This window comes from Triticum aestivum, chromosome 2A (assembly GCF_018294505.1).
Source record: "Triticum aestivum cultivar Chinese Spring chromosome 2A, IWGSC CS RefSeq v2.1, whole genome shotgun sequence".
In the NCBI taxonomy this organism is placed as follows: domain Eukaryota; kingdom Viridiplantae; phylum Streptophyta; class Magnoliopsida; order Poales; family Poaceae; genus Triticum; species Triticum aestivum.
In genome coordinates this window covers 80,632,838-80,649,981 of record NC_057797.1, presented here as the reverse complement: position 1 = coordinate 80,649,981, position 17,144 = coordinate 80,632,838, and the positions used below count along the sequence as shown (strand labels likewise).

The 17,144-nt window shown below is 43.5% G+C and overlaps 1 protein-coding gene across 1 annotated transcript; it reads right to left on the bottom strand.

The window, feature by feature from the left end:
* Positions 1-6,545: 6,545 nt before the first annotated feature.
* LOC123187637 (sialyltransferase-like protein 5) lies at positions 6,546-16,556 on the bottom strand. Its single transcript, XM_044599558.1, has 10 exons — positions 16,233-16,556; positions 15,502-15,588; positions 15,343-15,420; positions 15,180-15,271; positions 14,899-15,100; positions 14,552-14,642; positions 7,850-7,908; positions 7,556-7,704; positions 7,373-7,454; positions 6,546-7,290 (listed from the first exon to the last, which is right to left on the bottom strand). Exons 1-10 carry the CDS (start codon positions 16,482-16,484, stop codon positions 6,904-6,906), a joined length of 1,479 nt encoding a protein of 492 aa, XP_044455493.1. The 5' UTR covers positions 16,485-16,556; the 3' UTR covers positions 6,546-6,903.
* Between the last annotated feature and the right edge of the window lie 588 nt (positions 16,557-17,144).

Genomic DNA, 17,144 nt, shown 5'->3' with positions numbered 1-17,144 from the left:
CACCAGCATCACCATCCTCCACGTCCAACCCAATGATGTTGAGGCCGACAAGGCAATGCCAAAGAGGTTGTACACTCGTCGCATCACTTTGTTACTCTACATTCATGTCGATCCCTCAAGGATCCTTTGCTATGGAACTACTATGGTACTACTATTCATGCATTTGGTTAGAAGGAGTGGAGCAAAGCAAAACTGGAGGATTTTTTCCTTTGGTGTCTCTTTCAAAGAAAAAACGTAGGAATTTTAATATCCACTTGGACATCCTTTTCAAATTAATATGTATGAAGAACATGAATAATTGCATTACTGGCATAATAAGATTCTTATTTTTTTCATTTTCACGTTGTTTGACTTTAATTTGACCATGTTTCTCCATTCCTGTGTTCTTCCAATTCATGTGAACCAAACACCCAGGTTGACAAAAATCCTATGTTTCCAAATGCTCTGTTTTGCACGTGCATTCCTATCATATTCCTGTGTTTTTCCTATCCCTGCGTTTATAGAGTCCTCCAATTCTAAGGAGCCCTTACAGATTTACTTCATTTTTAGATAGGCGTCAAAGAAAACTCTATGTGTTATGTCCTGCTCCTGCCATGCCGTCATCCACCCCACCTGAGGTGCACCATCGACAGAAGCGTTCACTGCAGCAGAGATTCCCCCTGCAGACTTTCTTTCGCCGCCTCAGATCATCTTCCCCGTTGCGGGCAGCCACGCCAACTGCATTACCATCATCGAATGAGCAGATGAACCTGAGGACTACACAGTTTCGAAAGAGAGGTCGCAGTCTTTCATGTTTGCTTACGTTATACATCGGTTATTATTACCTGCTACTTTATCGTTCAAACTTGAGTTTTAAAATGCCCGTGGGCCTCATATCGAGGCAGCAACGAGTAGTATCTGTCTACTATCTGGTTCATCTAGGGTCTTATATGTGGTTCATGTTGGGTGGGCAACAAAAAGTAGATGATCCATTGTCTATCTTTTTAAACTGAAGCTATGATCTACCTGCTATCATTAGTTTTTGATCCATCCACTCATTTGCTACCACCAATCTTGATTTCTACATGCACCCCTTAGGCCTTACAAAATCTAACTATTTTTTTATTATGCATATCAATTATTGTACACAACCGTGTTGAACATGTAGAGAAAAAGAGAAGACCGTTGCGTGGGAATATAATATCATGTAGATGCCGCTCCATGGTGGGCGAAGTGGGGCCCCTCCCGCCATTCCAGATTGTATTCTAGAGGAAGATAATTGTTCAGATGGGGATTCAGAGGGAGCTGACCACTCCTATTTACCACCTGAGGTGTTTGCTCTAACCTGACATGCTGATGTTGGTCATATCATGCATGTGGCGCCTCGCATTGCTTACATTATACATCTTATATGTCATCAGCTTAGTTTAGATTTGCTTTGTGTCAATGCCACTTATTTGGTTTCTATATCATACTCCCACCATTCCTAAATATTTATCTTTTTAGAGATTCCAACAAGTGATTATATATGGAGCAAAATGAGTGGATCTACACTCTAGAATATGTCTATATACACCCGTATGTGGTAGTCCATTTGAAATCTCTAAAAAGACAAATATTTAGGAACGGAGGGAGTATATGGGAATTATGCAATACCATCTTCTTCAGCCAGGCATCATATTGATAACCCACAAGTATAGGGGATCGCAACAGTTTTCGAGGGTAGAGTATTCAACCCAAATTTATAGATTCGACACAAGGGGAGCCAAGAATATTTGAAGGTATTCGCAGTTGAGTTGTCAATTCAACCACACCTGGAGATTAATTATCTGCAGCAAAGTGATCAGTAGCAAAGTAGTTTGATAGTTTTGATAGTAGTAGCAGCAGCAATAGTAACAGTACCAGTGATAGCAGTAATTTTGTAGCAAGTGTAACAGTGATGATAGCAGTAGTACTTAGCAGAAACAATATGGAAAAAAATGTAGGCATTGGATCGATGACTTGTTGGATGATATTCATCATATGACAGTTATAACCTAGGGCGATACAGCACCAGCTCCAGTTCATCGATATAATGTAGGCATGTATTCCGTAAATAGTCATATGTGCTTTATTAAAAGAACTTGCATGACATCTTTTCTCCTACCCTCACGTGGCAGCGGGGTCCATAATGGAAACTAAGGGATATTAAGGCCTCCTTTTAATAGAGAACCGGAACAAAGCATTAACACATAGTGAATACATGAACTCCTCAAACTACGGTAATCACCGGAAGAAGACCCGGTTATTGTCACTCTGGGGTTACTAGATCATAACACGTAGTAGGTGACTATAACTTACAAGATCGGATCTAGAACATGAATATAATGGTGATAACATAAACGGTTCAGATCTGAAATCATGGCACACGTGCCCAAAGTGACAAGCATTAATCATGGCAGAGTCATAGCAACATCAATCTAAGAACATACTGGATACTAGGGATCAAGCCCTAACAAAACTAACTCAATTACATGATGAATCTCATCCAACTCCTCACCAACCAGTGAGCCTACGAAGGAATTACTCACTCCCAGTGGGGAGCATCATGGATTGGCGATGGAGAAGGGTTGGTGATGACAAAGAACGAAGATCCCCCTCTCCGGAGCCCCAAACGGACTCCAGATTTGCCCTCCCAAGGAAGAACAGGAGGTGAGGGCGGCTCCGTCTCGTGGATCGCGATAATTCTTTCTCCCTGATTTTTTTCTCCGAAAATAGGATTTTATAGCATTGGTTTCAGGGTCTGCGGGGCCACCAGGAGGGGACAACCCACTTGGGCGCGCCAAGAGAGGGGGGCACGCCCTGGTGGGTTGTTCCCACCCAGGGCCCCCTCTCCGGTAGGTCTTGGCTCTAGAAATTCTTATATATTATATAAAAATTCCTCGCAAAGTTTCATTCCATTCCGAGAACTTTTATTTTTGCACAAAAACAACACCATGGTAGTTCTGCTAAAAACGGCGTCAGTCCGGGGTTAGTTTCATTCAAATCATGCAAATTAGAGTCCAAAACAAGAGAAAAAGTGTTAGAAAAAGTAGATACGTTGGAGACGTATCAACTCCCCCAAGCTTAAACCTTTGCTTGTCCTCAAGCAATTCAGTTGATAAACTGAAAGTGAAAAAGAAAAACTTTTACGAACCCTTTTGCTCTTGTTTGCATAAATAGGCTTAAACAGCACCCAGGTTTTTAGCCAACATTATAACCAACCATGTTGTCAATAAGTTTTAAAGATTATATATATTAGCTCATATCAATGACACAGTCAGATAGCGAGCAATAATAAGACATCTCAAACGGCAACACGTTGTCAAAACAACCATGATATAATATGACAATAGTGGTATCTCGCTAGCCTTTCCGAGACCACAAAACATAAATGCAGATCACCTCCAAAGTCTAAGCAGCGACTAAACATTGTAATTCATGGTAAAAAAGATCCAGTCATGATGCACCCAACATTAGCTACACACAATGCATAAGTCATGACAGTTGTGCTCTCTCAGTTTCTAGCGCTTGTTTTAGAGGGTGATGACACAACATAAGAGTAAATAGAAAGTCCCTTCGCAGAGGGAAGCAGTGATTTGCAGAGGTGCCAAAGCTCAAGTTTTTAAAACAGAGATAAATGATATTTTGAGACATGCACCCTTATCATTTACTTCACGACTATCAGTTATCAATATCTCTCATGCTAAACAAGCTAGTGGCGGTTCCCAAGCGATAAAAGTAAAGGTTTTGACTCCATTGGGAGTTTTTGTTTAATTATTCGAGTGATTAACTCTTTTTGTATTTTGCAGTTTCGGACTGGGCATCCCTATTACCGCCCTTTTCTCGTGCGATGGTGAGTGAATAAACACTCGACCTGAGAATAACCCGCTTAGCATGGAAGATACCGACCACCTTCTGTCGTTCCATGAACGATCCAGGCACACAAAACGGATAATTTTTTAAGTTTTTTAGAGGTGGCACATGCAAATTTACTTAGGACGGCAGGGTAATACCGCATATAGGTAGATATGATGGACTCATCTGGAATAACTTTGGGTTAAAGGGTTTTGACGTACAAGCATAATCCCCACTTAGTACAGGCGAAGGCTAGCAATTAGATTGAGAAGCGGCCAGCTAGAGAGCAACAACGATCATGATCATGCATTATGCATAAGTAACATTGGACACTAGCATGAGTAGGATATGAACACCATGAACATAAATAACATAGAGGCTATGTTGGTTTTGATTCAACTACATGCATGAGCATGTGCCAAGTCAAGCCACTCGAACATTCAGAGGAGGATACAGTATCATCATACTACATCACAATTATTTTAACGCAATGTTGATATCCAAGAAAAATCATTATCCACTCCTAACTACTTATGCATGGCATGAGAAACTATAATCTCTAATTGTCATTGCAAACATGTTTAATCATAATAGGCTGAATCATGGATACTAGGTTAAACATATTTACACAAACAGGACAAGTCGAGTTCATACCAGTTTCTCTCTGCCACGGCCGGTTCATTGAATATCATCATTATTGCCTTTCACTTGCACGACCGAACGATGTGAAAATAATGATAGTGCAAGAGTGACATGGACTAAGCTGGAACCTGCAAACATTTTATTCAACAGGAGAAGACAAGGTAAAGTGGGCTCTTTATTAGTTCAACAGTTATTCATATGAGAGTCACTCAACATTTTCATCGTGGTCTTCTCCTCGGTACAACTCGAATAAAAAAGGAAAAGAAATTCGAAGAAACACACGGAAATATTTTTGGAGTTTTTGGTTTTCTTGAGCAAGCAAATAAGAGAGAAAAGAAAAAAAACCATAAAAACTATATTCAAAGGGGAGAACAAAGGTTTTTAAGAGTTGGCCAGGAGTAGTCCGTCTAGCATGTAAGGTGGTGTCAGATGAAATCCGCAAGTAAATATTTGTAAATTGTGGATCGTTGGGAGTCTCTTCCCCCTCCTTCTTTAATGAATGATACACACACTCGTGCCTATTTGAGAAAAAAGGTCCAAGGGCTTGTGCACTTCAACAAGACGATGGTGCCGGGTTGATTCAAGGCGGCGTATGCATGGGAGCTTGAAGTCAACGGGCATGACAGTAGACTGGTCATCTACCATGGAGTCATGTTAAAGGTGAAGCTGGAATCTAACGGAAGACTTCACTCGGCTGATGGAAAGGCTACGACATAAGTGCATGGAGAGTCAAAACATGTTTCAGCGAAAAAAAGAGGGGCATGTTATTCAGGTTGTGGCCAAGTGGTCTGAGGGATACGTGAAACATGGCATCGGTTGGTGATGACTGGTGGTACTCTGCAGTGGGGGTTGAGGTGGTGTGGGCTAGCTACGCAATATACTCGACCGGGACAACAGAGGCTCGATGCGATAATAGCGACGAGGTGGGTAGTAAGCATGAGAGACAGAGACAGACCATCACACTGACCATCACACTCGTGGTCAAACATGTGGTCCGACAAAGTGTGGAGGATGTTGAACTCACGGAGTATCCGTCCAACACAACACACAAAACAAGAGTGCGGAGGAACTTAATTTTGGTAGGAGTTTGGCTATCATGGAGAAAAAGAAGAGACTATAGTTGAAGGTGAAGTCATGTGAAGTCAAGGAAGTACTCCCTCCGTTTCAAAATAGATGACTCAATTTTATACTAACTTTGTACTAAAGTTAGTACAAAGTTGGATCATCTATTTTGGAACTGAGTGAGTAGCAGCCAAGCTCATAATCAAATAGTTCAACTGTTCAAGTCAAAGGTACAAGGAGATTCATGCATGGCGGCTTCAAGATGGTGAGGTCATATTCATCAAGGTTAAGTGTCAAAATATGTATCAAAATTGGACTTATAATTAGCAGAGGGTTAGGTATTTGAGTCAAACATGTGTAACCTGAGCCTATTATATAAAGTCATCGCAGGACGGCCAAAAAGGCCACACATAAGCTCGTAGGCTAGACAAAGATCATGAGAGGCCGGACCAGCTATGGTGGGTGGTCGAAGTGTTGTCTGATCGCCTTGACAGGCTTATCACCGATTGCACTATGTCAATTTAGTACATGAAGAGGAGTGCATGTAGTCATGCCCTAGAGATTTAGCCATGTTGATGAACCTTTGTTAATAAATCTTGATGTCGTTTCTAGTGATTGTATGATCACTAGGTGCGCCTTGAATTGTTCTAACACACTGATGAAATACGCAGCTCTCTGCTTATAACAGAGAGCAGACCACCCGTCAAAAAAGAAATACGCAGCTCTCCTGCTCATCTTCCAAAAAGATGGCTACCTCATATTGCACACAGAGAACTTATTGCAGATATTTATAAGTATAACCGACTTCTTCATGTACTACAAATACAGACCATTTTTATTTTTGGAGCAAAAATACAGACCGTATGCTAGCAATGAAAGAGCAAAAGCTTCAGAAAGAACACTCCTGTGTTCAGCCTCCCTTCTCTATCTCCACCCTTAGTCTGATTCTAATAAAACAGGCTTACTTTTCTTTTACAGCTCTAATGTAAAGCAAACAACTGCTCACAGAAAGCGAAAGCAGCACCCAGGAAACTTCATTTGTACCAGATTATACGGTAGTCATATAGCAGATCATTACAGTATTACTCCCTCCGTCCCAAAATAAGTGTCGCCGATTTAGTACCGGTGGGAGTAGATCCCAAAAAATCCATCACAAGCATGTCAGCGTGAATATAGGATATAGCATGCCTCAGCAGACAGATGTTATGTTACTTATGTATGTCCCATAGAATCCCTGGGTGGTTAAGCTAGTGTCCTAGAACTGGCTAAGCAACAAACCTCGTGAGACTGATCCTACCTAGGGTCAACATGCTGCTATCTCGAGGAAAATCTGGCGCCACTGTCTTAGCCAGATGAACGGTTGTGCCTCACACAAACAAGGTCATCTAACTTGTTTCCGTCCATCTTGTATAGAGATACGCCACCCATTTGGGCATGGTGTTCCTGAGCCTCACTTCTCAGGCTCTCGAGTGGGAGCAACTCCCACTTGCTGTAGTTTGAATTCCTCCGCGTTTCGCTCATATCTGAAGTTCCTGATACCGGCCCGTAGTCTGGGTCAACTGTTCCCCATACCTTGCAATTGCTAAATGGGCCCGGTTCATCTGCTTGACCCGTTTCACGCCTTTTCAAACGAAAAGCTGCAGCATGCGCTCTTCTGATCTCATCTCTGCTTGGCACATCCGACCAATCTTCCACCCGTTGTGCTCTCATTGGAGAATGGATCCGAATTATCTGCATACAGAAAAGGTAAATTGAATGGAGGAAAGATAACTTCATTTACACAAATCAGAAAGAGAGGGCAGCTGAGACTTACTCCGAGGCACTCCAGAAGTTGGTAATAAGCTCGGCCTTGCAATGGGTTGTGTCCTTTCCTAGGGGCTGAGAAGTATCTCGTCCTGAAATAATGAAGTGGGCAGAATACATACTTGTACAAAACCGCAGACAAAAATGATGCTACAGAGATCTAGAGGTATTACACCCATGCATCAAAACTCACCATTCTGTGTAGCCAGGATCAACCGTAAAACCATAAATGTCGACAATATCACACATGGAAAGGGCCAATTCTACAGACTTCATACCAGTTCCTTTAGCACCTCTTCTTAGGACTATACCTTGAAAAAGGTAAACGGGATTCGGAAGTTCCTGCCAGGGAAAACAATCATCTGGTGTTCAATACAGATAATACAAAAAATAATAACTTGTTCCACATTTGTTCACCTCTCAAGAACCCAGAAATAACAATAAATAGCACATGCTCAGCTCAACAGAATATAGGCAAATATATTACCTTTATCACTGCATTTATTTCTTTATGTGTCAGACTTTTTATAATAAGCGCCTCATCAGCTGCAAGTTTAAATGTGAAAGTTAGATCATGGTTCAAATATGTTAAATATGAATTATTCTCACAGCTCAACATGATCAGTTCTAAAAATGGAAACTAGACTGAAGAGCGTTGTCATGTGATTTCTCATACTTTCATAAGTAACAGAAATAAACTAATGAATAGCCCATCTTGCGAAGGACCTTTCTCATCAGTTGGTGCCAAGGCTTGGGGAAATGGTATCGTCTAATCAGAGCGCCTTCGTCACTTGTAGAAGTATCCATGGCAACTTCTTACTCGTGCAGAAGACAGTGCACCAACTTCACAACCTCAAGGCTCGCCGGGTATTGCTCAAGCTTAACATCGCGCGTGCCTTCAACTCCATCTCTTGCCTGTTTCTTCTCGAAATTCTTCAGCACCTCGGCCTCAGTCCGCACTGGGGCGAGTGGGTCTTCATCCTGCTGTCCACAGCCAGTATGCGTGTTTTGCTCTATGGCACGCCAGGATCTCCCATCCGCCATGCCAGGGGGCTGCGCCAGGGCGACCCCCTGTCCCCGATGCTTTTCACTGTCGTCATCGATGCCCTGAATTCCCTGCTCCAGCATGCGGTTCACACCGGGAGACTCACCATCCGTCACCCGTGTCAAGTATCCTTCTCTATGCAAATGAGGTGGTCATCTTCTGCCACCCTAATACCCAGGATCTACGCTCTGCCCGGGAGCTGTCCCCGTCTTTGGAATCGCCTCTGGCCTACAAAACAACTTCGACAAATGTTCTGCACTCCAATACGCTCCTCTGAGGTTGACACGATCAGCACTGAGCTGTCTTGCTCTGTCATTGGCTTCCCGATCACAAACCTTGGCATGTCTCTCGGTAAGGAGGCCATCTGTGGCTGCCATACAACCGCTCGCCGACAAGATGGCCAACAAACTCCCTACATTGCCTACGTCTTTGCTGCCCTATGACGAGAGGCTGGCACAGGCCCGCCACGTCCTCGGTGCTATGTCGGTGCATCTTCTCCTTGTCATGGCGCTCTGCCCGCCAGTCCTGAAGCAGAACAACTGTATCATCCACGACTTTCTTTGGCATGGACGCAAAGATGCCAGCGGGGTCATTGCCCTATCAACTGACAAAAGGTGTGTTAGCCGCTCGAGCTCGGTGGTCTTGGCATCAGGGGTTTACAGTGCACTGACATAGCACTTCGCGTTGAGTGGCTTTGGTTGCAGATGATTGACCCCTCCCGTCCTTGGCATCATCTCCATCTCCTATGTGATCCAGAAGTACGTCAAATCTTCCGCGCCTCGACTGTTTGGCCTCTCGGTGACGGCCGAGCATGTCGCTTGTGGGAGAAATTATTGGCTCGATGGCAAGGACATCTCGGAGATTGCCCCGTCCATGCTCTCCCCGATGTCGCACCGCCATCGTAAGCACCGTTTGGTCCATGAGGGACTGTTGGAGCGCACACGGACACAAGACAACTGAGGCACTCTAGAGTCAACAGTGTTGGTGGAGTACGTTGAACTTTGACACTGTCTTCGTACCGTCATTCTTTTGCCCATCCCAGATCGCATTGAATGGCGTTGGACGAGCGACGGCCAGTACACGGACAGTTCATGTTAATGTGTCTCGGCACCACCAGCACTTAGCATTCGCGGCCAACTTGGAATACTTGAGCACCACTATATGTCCAATTTTTTGTTTGGTTGCCAAACCAAACAAACCAAAAGAGATGTTGGACTTTCGCACGACTAGCTCGGCATCGCTTGCCGCACGCGGACAGTTGTACCCTTTGTGACCAGGCCTCGAAAACTATGCAACACCTCCTCATCGGGTATCCCTTCAACTGACAGATTTGGCATGAGGTGCTCTCTTGGAGTCGGTGTCAGCTTCACGGGAGACAGGGTCCTCCAGGGCGGCTGGAGATGGGCCTAGCTTCATGTTCTGGACTTAAAGAGAGGGAGAAAAATGTGCCCGGGGCCCCTAAAGCAACACAAGGTTGTGGAGGAACAACTCACCTTTGCTCCTACAAAGTATAAAACATTAGGGTTGAAGGAACTACTTCGATGGCTACACTAGATATCGCTCTAGAGGCGAATGTAGGCCAATATGGCAATAGGAGTTCAATCCAAAACTCCTAGAGCACAAGATCTTAGATAAGAACACCAAGTTCTATTACAGGTAGTGGGGGTACATTGATCTAGTTCCAAACTAGAGGCGAGGACCTCTATTTACAAGGCTTTGGGAAGCCTTCACATCTCACGTCTACTTATAGCTAGAACACTCTATAAAACATTACTTAAGATTCACCATTCTACTCGCAGCTACTCATGATAGTGCTGAAATTCTTCACAAATCATCTATAGAAAGTTGCAAGGCCATGAAAACTTCTTATCTAAGAAATGGTCTTCGGAGTTGGCCATTCTCGGATTGCTTCAACCTTAGAATCATCCACACGAATGCCATCGCATGTTATGACAAATCCTAGGAAAAGAAGTTGTGTTTGTAGGAAAACACATTTCAAGTTGACATAGAGCTCATTTTCCTTTAGAACTCCTAGCACCTCCCGAATGTGTTCAAATTGTTCATCCTCATCCTTGTTATAGATCAAGATGTCATCAAAATCAACCACAACAAAGGGGGGTGAGAGGGCTTAAGGACTTGATTCATAAGGTGCATAAAGGTACTTGGTGCATTTGAGTTCAAATAGCATGACTAGCCATTCAAACAACCCTTCCTTTATCTTGAAGGCTCAACCCTTCCTTTATCTTGAAGGCTGTTTTCCATTCATCCCCTGGTCTGATGCGAATTTGACGATATCCACTTCTTAAATCTAGCTTTGTGAACACTCTTGCTCCACTAAGTTCATCCAACATATCATCCAGACAGGGAATAGGGAATATATACCTTATAGTGATCTTGTTGATGGCTCTACTATCCACACACATGCACCAAGATCCATCTTTCTTTGGCGTCAGTAGGGCTAGTACAACACATGGGTTAATACTGTCTTGAATGTGCCCCTTTTGCAACAATTCTTCCACCTTCTCCTTCAATATATCATGCTCTTTGGGGCTCATTCGATAGTGCGGAAGATTAGGAAGACTTGCTCTTGGAATTAAGTCAATTCTATGTGGCTCTTCAAGTATGTTCTAAAATTCTGCTACTAAGCCATTTACATTGTTGGAATTTCAACAACTGGGTGCTCTTCTCCTTTTACAATAAGTGCAGCACACAAATCTGCCTCTTTCAAGTCTTCATAAACTCGTTGGAAGTGTGGAAGATAGTTAACATACTTTTTCCCCTCCTCCTTACCATCAGTTTAGTTTGGTAGAATAATGATCTTTCTCTTGTTCCAAATGAAAAAGTAAGAATTTTCCTTCCCTTTATGTGTAGTATCCACATCAAATTGCCAAGGTCTCCCAAGAAGAACATGGTTGGCATCCATGTCAACCACATCACATAACAAATTTGAGCAATAATACTTGCCCAAAGGAAGTGGCGGGATGCATTGTTTGGTGATCCTCATTCAATCATTTCTTGATCCACCCAATAGTGTAGGGATTTGGATTATCATGAGTTTCAAACTTCAAATGGCTCACCAAATTCTAGGAGATAAAATTCCCGCACCTACAAATATGAATTACTCCCTCCGTCCCATAATATAAGAGCGTTTTTGACACTACGCTATTGTAAAATACGCTCTTATATTATGGGATGGAGGGAGTACTAATTTGCATACCTTGCCATTCACCGTGCATTTGCTCTCAAATATTTTCTTCCGTTGTGTGTCTTCAAGATGTGGTATGGAACATAGGAGATGCTGAATCACACATACCACCTCTTCACCTTCTTCTTGATAAACCTCATGTCCCTCTACATCTTCAGATTCATATTCCTCCTCATCGTCTTCACCATCATGGATAGGTGTGTTCACAAATTTCCTCAATAGGCAACCATTGGATATGTGTTCCTCTTCACCACATTTGTAGCATTTTGGGCCTTCATTTGCTTCCCCTTGCCTCTAGTTTGCTTCAGGACAGGTCGTTTTGCCTTTGGGGGAGCGGCCTTTTCCTCCACTCTATTAGTGTGACTCCTATAAGAGCCTTTGGTATGAGGATATGGAGCCTTCTTTCTTGTCCTCACAAACCTCTCCGCCTTTTAAAGCTAGAGTTTGTGCTTGATCAATGGACTAGATTTGTTGCATCATTAATCGATCTTGAATAACATCATTGAGACCATTGATGTACCTTGCAACTTGTTGATCTTTAGTTTCGGCAAGGTTGCACCTCATTTGTAGCCTTAGAAACTCCTTCGTGTAATCTAAAACAATCCTATTTCCTTGAGCACAATTTTGAAATTGGATAAATAAGATCTGGTCATAATCAGCGGACAAAAATCTCCCTTTCAAAAGACTTTTCATTTGCAGCCAAGTTCTCACACGAGGTTCTCTTAGTCTATGTTCTCCTTGAACACGATGCCACCATGCACCGGCTCCTCCTTTCAGCTTGTACGCGACCAAAGGAACTCTACGATCTTTCGAACCTCCATGACCTCAAAGAAAGTCTCCACTTCATATAGCCAATCAAGACACCCTTCAATATCAATAATTCCTTAAAAGTTGGGATCTCAACTTTCACCTTGTATGTATCCCTTGTATATGTAGGGTTGGGTACTCTCTGATATGCATAGAGATCAGGTTGTTCAAGGTGATCATCATACACGTTGAACATAAATTGGCCTTCTTGAAGTACACGTTGAACTGCACATTGTTGTGGTGGTCTTGCTCCAAGATTACCTCCCCTTCTTCGTCGTTGAACATCTTCTGTAGATGAATCTTCTTCATTGGCAACAGGGGGAACACCCTTTCTTATCATCTCAACCAGCTGGTCGAATCTCCGATTGAGATCTTCACACAGCCCTTTGAGCTGTTGTTATGCAACATCCATCCTCTTCTCCAATTGTTCCATTGCTTGTTGCAGCTCGCTCTCAAAGAAACAACAAGAACTAGTGTGGATCAACGGGGCACTAATACCACCCAAAGCAGCACAAGGTTGTGGAGGAACAACCCCACCTTGCTGCTACAAAGTGTACTCCCTCCGGTCCTTTTTAGTCTGCATATAAGTTTTGTGTGAAGTCAAAGCATCTTTACTTTGACCAAACTTATAGAAAAAAGTATCAACATTTTACAATGCCAAATCAATATTGTTAGATTCATTACGGAATGTAGTTTCATGGAATATATATTCAATATGGTAGATGTTGATTTTTTGTAATATATATTTGGTCCAACTTTGTAAAGTTTGACTTGACCCAAATCTAATACGCGGAGTAAGAAGGACCGGAGGGAGTACAACACTAGGGTTGAATGACTACTTCAAAGACAACAAGTAATCTATAGGGTTGATCGGGGTCCTCTCCGACCAACTACCCCCCCCCCCCCCTCCCAAGCAACAGATCCTCTCCTATGGGTCATTTAGGGGCCCACAGGTTGGGAAAGATCAGGCGTAGGCTTGATTGCTTCTCTTTGGGCTCTTCATGAGACCAAGGGCCGACATGCGCATTAATAGCTATGCCTGCATGCATATGATAAAAGGGTTATATGCTATGATGATTATGAACCGTGAGTCGGTTCGTATTGTCTGCCACATATCAAGGACATGACAAGTGCATGTCGCTTTTTTTACCATCGACCCACTAGATGTAGCGCACCTCTTCTACTTTCTCCCATTGATAAGTAGGACCTGGCGAGCTGGAAGGGCTCGGCTCGTCAATGCCGCCTGCGCACACCGCCCTATCTTCTGACAGGCCCACGTGGGACGAGCAGGCTGGTCGCCCGAGATTGTTTGTGGCATGGTTTGTAATAGGCTATTGTGGTGCCCCCCAAGCCCTATATAAGGCAAGGACTAAGGCTGGACAGAGGCTTCGCGACTTTGAAGGGTAGCTAGGAAAAGTAGACTAGCACTCCAACACTTCTGAGAGAGATAGAGAGTTCATCCTGTAATCTATGGTACATAAACAGAGGAAAACACTAAAGCAGGACATAGTGTATTACACCATCTCGGTGGCCTGAACCTGCGTAAAAAAAACTTGCTTTGGTTCCAAGATTTCTAGAGTGTTTTAGCCCCTGGCCGGACAAATAGAAGGGGATCCTCACGATCCCTGATATGGGCGAACCCATCATCGACAGCAAGCCACATTTAGCTCGTCGTCCGGCAACGCCGAGATCCTGCACTGGTGACCGATGGGCCATCATTTCCACTGCTTCCCCCAATGGTCTTAGGAAGGGTCTTGCCTCTCTCGCCATCCTCACAGATGGACCGCAACGGATGCATATTTGACAGCGAGCGGCCTTCTATCCAGAGACTCATCTTTGCCAAGCATGGACCCAGGTCAAGGCTGGTGCACACAGATTAGGTCGCTTACTTCTGACGACCTAGTTCTTCGGGGCTGAGCAACCCCTTGTCTTCTTCTCTTGCGCATACATCTGCGCCATGTCATGTGTATGTAGCTGTATAACCCTCTCCTGAACCCTTTGCTACTCTCTCCCTATCAGCGAGATGATATGCAAATCTACTGCGAATTTGCGAAAAAAATAGCCTATCTTATCTTTTTTTTTGGAAAGCCAGGATTGAAGTCAATTGGAAGAAATCAGGATTAAAGCATTACATGAACCCTTCAGTATTGGTGCCATATTTCGAGCAGCACCCCTGACAACCAGTCGGAAGTCCCTTTTCAACCCAACATATTTTGCATATTTCTGCAGATGAAAAAAGAACAATGTCGTTATGGAAAATGTTACATGCATCATTTGCAGAAGGAATGCAATTTTCAGTTGGCAGAATAGAATTAGTCTACAGCTATAGTCTATATGACACTTAAACAACACAAAGCTAATAAGAATGGCAAACGGCTGACAGGCAAGAAGAACATTAAATTGCCTGATAAGTAATAACAATATAAAGGAGGACATTGCAGGGTCACCAAGTCGATGAAAACATTATCAAAGCTATTACCTTATTGACAGGTGCCTCATTGTCTCGGAAGACAGCATCATGAGCGTCAATTTCTTGTCCAAACTCTGTTTTTAAGAGATCTCCTGAGTTGCCAACGACTGCGCATGTCGCAAACTGGCGTGGATGGAAAGGGGGTCTAGCAGGCAGCAAAATACTAAGAAGCTCTTCACACAGAGTACGATTGTAGCATTTCTTGGCACCACTGCATATTTAGAAAAAACAAATTTACCAGCATGAGTGGCGTTACTTTATAAGAACAATGCAACAAATCCCCAACTTACAGCTGTGCTATTCTTTTAGGTGCATAATCCAGCCATCCATCAGGTCGCACATCTAAGTACTCCCTTGTCAAGACAGTCGTCATGTTGCGGTACTGACAGCACGTCAGTATTAACATGTGTATTTACACTGATAAATAAGTGATTTCAGAAGCCACGTGCTGACCTGTTCCCACAAAAGGATAGTCTCACAGACATCATATTCGTATTTTAGTTTCTCAAAAAACTTGAACTGAGCATTATACTGCAAGTCAAGAAACATCATCATTAGTGAATCTTGTTGAATAAAAGCAGCAAGCGCATATGAACATGAATGAATACTGACCCAAGTGCTGTTGGTTCCTTCAGGAAACTTAAGGACTAGCTTGCAATGATCAACAATATCGGCTGTGAGGCCAAGTCCCCTGCTTGCCTAAATAAAGTTGAGATTTCAGAAGCAAAGCTAAAATAAGAAGAAACATTATGAACTAAAAAAACAACCACAGCAACCTGGGAAATGTTGGAATAGTGTGTCAACTTTCAGTTCTTGAGAGGGTTCAATCTGAGCTAAACATAGTTGCATAATATGATGACCATTTTGCCTTTCTAGTACACATGGCAACAACTTCCTTATTAATTCATAGCATGTTATCCTACAGATGGCATCCCCTTTTCCATCTACATCACTAAATTCAAGCTAGTACACAAGAAGTATAAACCATAACAAAGCTTGGGTGTGTTCATAGTTCAGGCACTAGCTCACTTATTACTACCTTGCAAACATGGTGAGCACACACCCTGAGTAGAAATGCCAGAAAGCAGATTCCCTTTATTGAGAAGGGGATATGAGTCCCCCCATGTCACATGAATGAAACAATGATTTCGGCAGAGTATTGTGGATCCGCGATGGACCGACTGCAATTCAGAGGATATGAGTAAAACAAACACAGCTATTGTCTCCCCCAGTCGGTGTTCCCAATCCCAGTTACCAATTTACCATATACCGATATACGCACTTGTGTATAGTGGACAAACGGAACAAATTGATCTCTCCGCAGTGGAAATGCAGTGACGTACCACGCATTGCTGGACGCGGGACTGGAACCCCGAGAGCTCCCGGACCTGGTCGGAGTCGAGATCCAGCCTGCTCGCCTCAGCAGAGGGCTGGTCCGGAGACTCTAGGGTTCGGGCGCGGGGCGCACTCGGGGAGGTGAAGGAGGACTGGATGAAAAGGACGGCGAGGCAGAAGGCGAGGGCCAGCCACAGCAGCAGCACGACGGTCGGCCGCCGCGCGGAGGGCTGCTGCGTGGACGGCGATGCCCTGGTCATCGGCGCCGTCAGTCTGGAGACACAGAAGCTTGGGCCGGCACTCGGCGGTCGTCATAAGTGGCCGATTGTGTCGTAACCATCTCAGAATAAAATGGTTTTAGCGTTAAAAAATGGATTTTAGGCACGTAAAAAAATGGATTTTTTTTCGTCAATTTTGAGTTGCTTACAAGTTACAACACGTGTCACGTGATAAAAAAATTGGATACTTACCCTAAAAAAATAGGATACGAAAATTTTATCTGCCCACTATAAACACATTTTTCAACATTTTCTACCATCCACTAAAAGAACATTTTCTATCACAGCAAATGATGTAAAAATAGGGCATCGAAATAAACATGAGCATTGCATCTTTCAACATTTTAAACTATCAAATGTTCAAACTTAAACACGATAGACTCACTACAAAAGTTGTACGATAAAAACCCGCTACTAGGGACACAATACTTATCATCATCCTCATTGTCGACATGACTCCAAAACTCCAGGATCACCTCATCCTCATTGTCGACATGACTCCAAAACTCCAGCCACCTCATCCTCATTATCGAGTTGCTCCTCGGCTTCGTCATCGTCTGACTCAACCTTGATCACCAAGGGGGCCTGCATTTCCTCCTTGATCACCTTTGAGGGGCCAGCCCCGCCCTCCTTCTTGAAGCA

Coding starts and splice junctions, on each gene's coding strand:
- LOC123187637 (XM_044599558.1), bottom strand. CDS start 16,484: ATGACCAGGGCATCGCCGTCCACGCAGCAGCCCTCCGCGCGGCGGCCG. Junction 15,589..16,232: donor CCCGCGTCCAGCAATGCGTG/GTACGTCACTGC, acceptor AACTTTATTTAG/GCAAGCAGGGGACTTGGCCT. Junction 7,909..14,551: donor ACCAATACTGAAGGGTTCAT/GTAATGCTTTAA, acceptor TTAAACTTGCAG/CTGATGAGGCGCTTATTATA.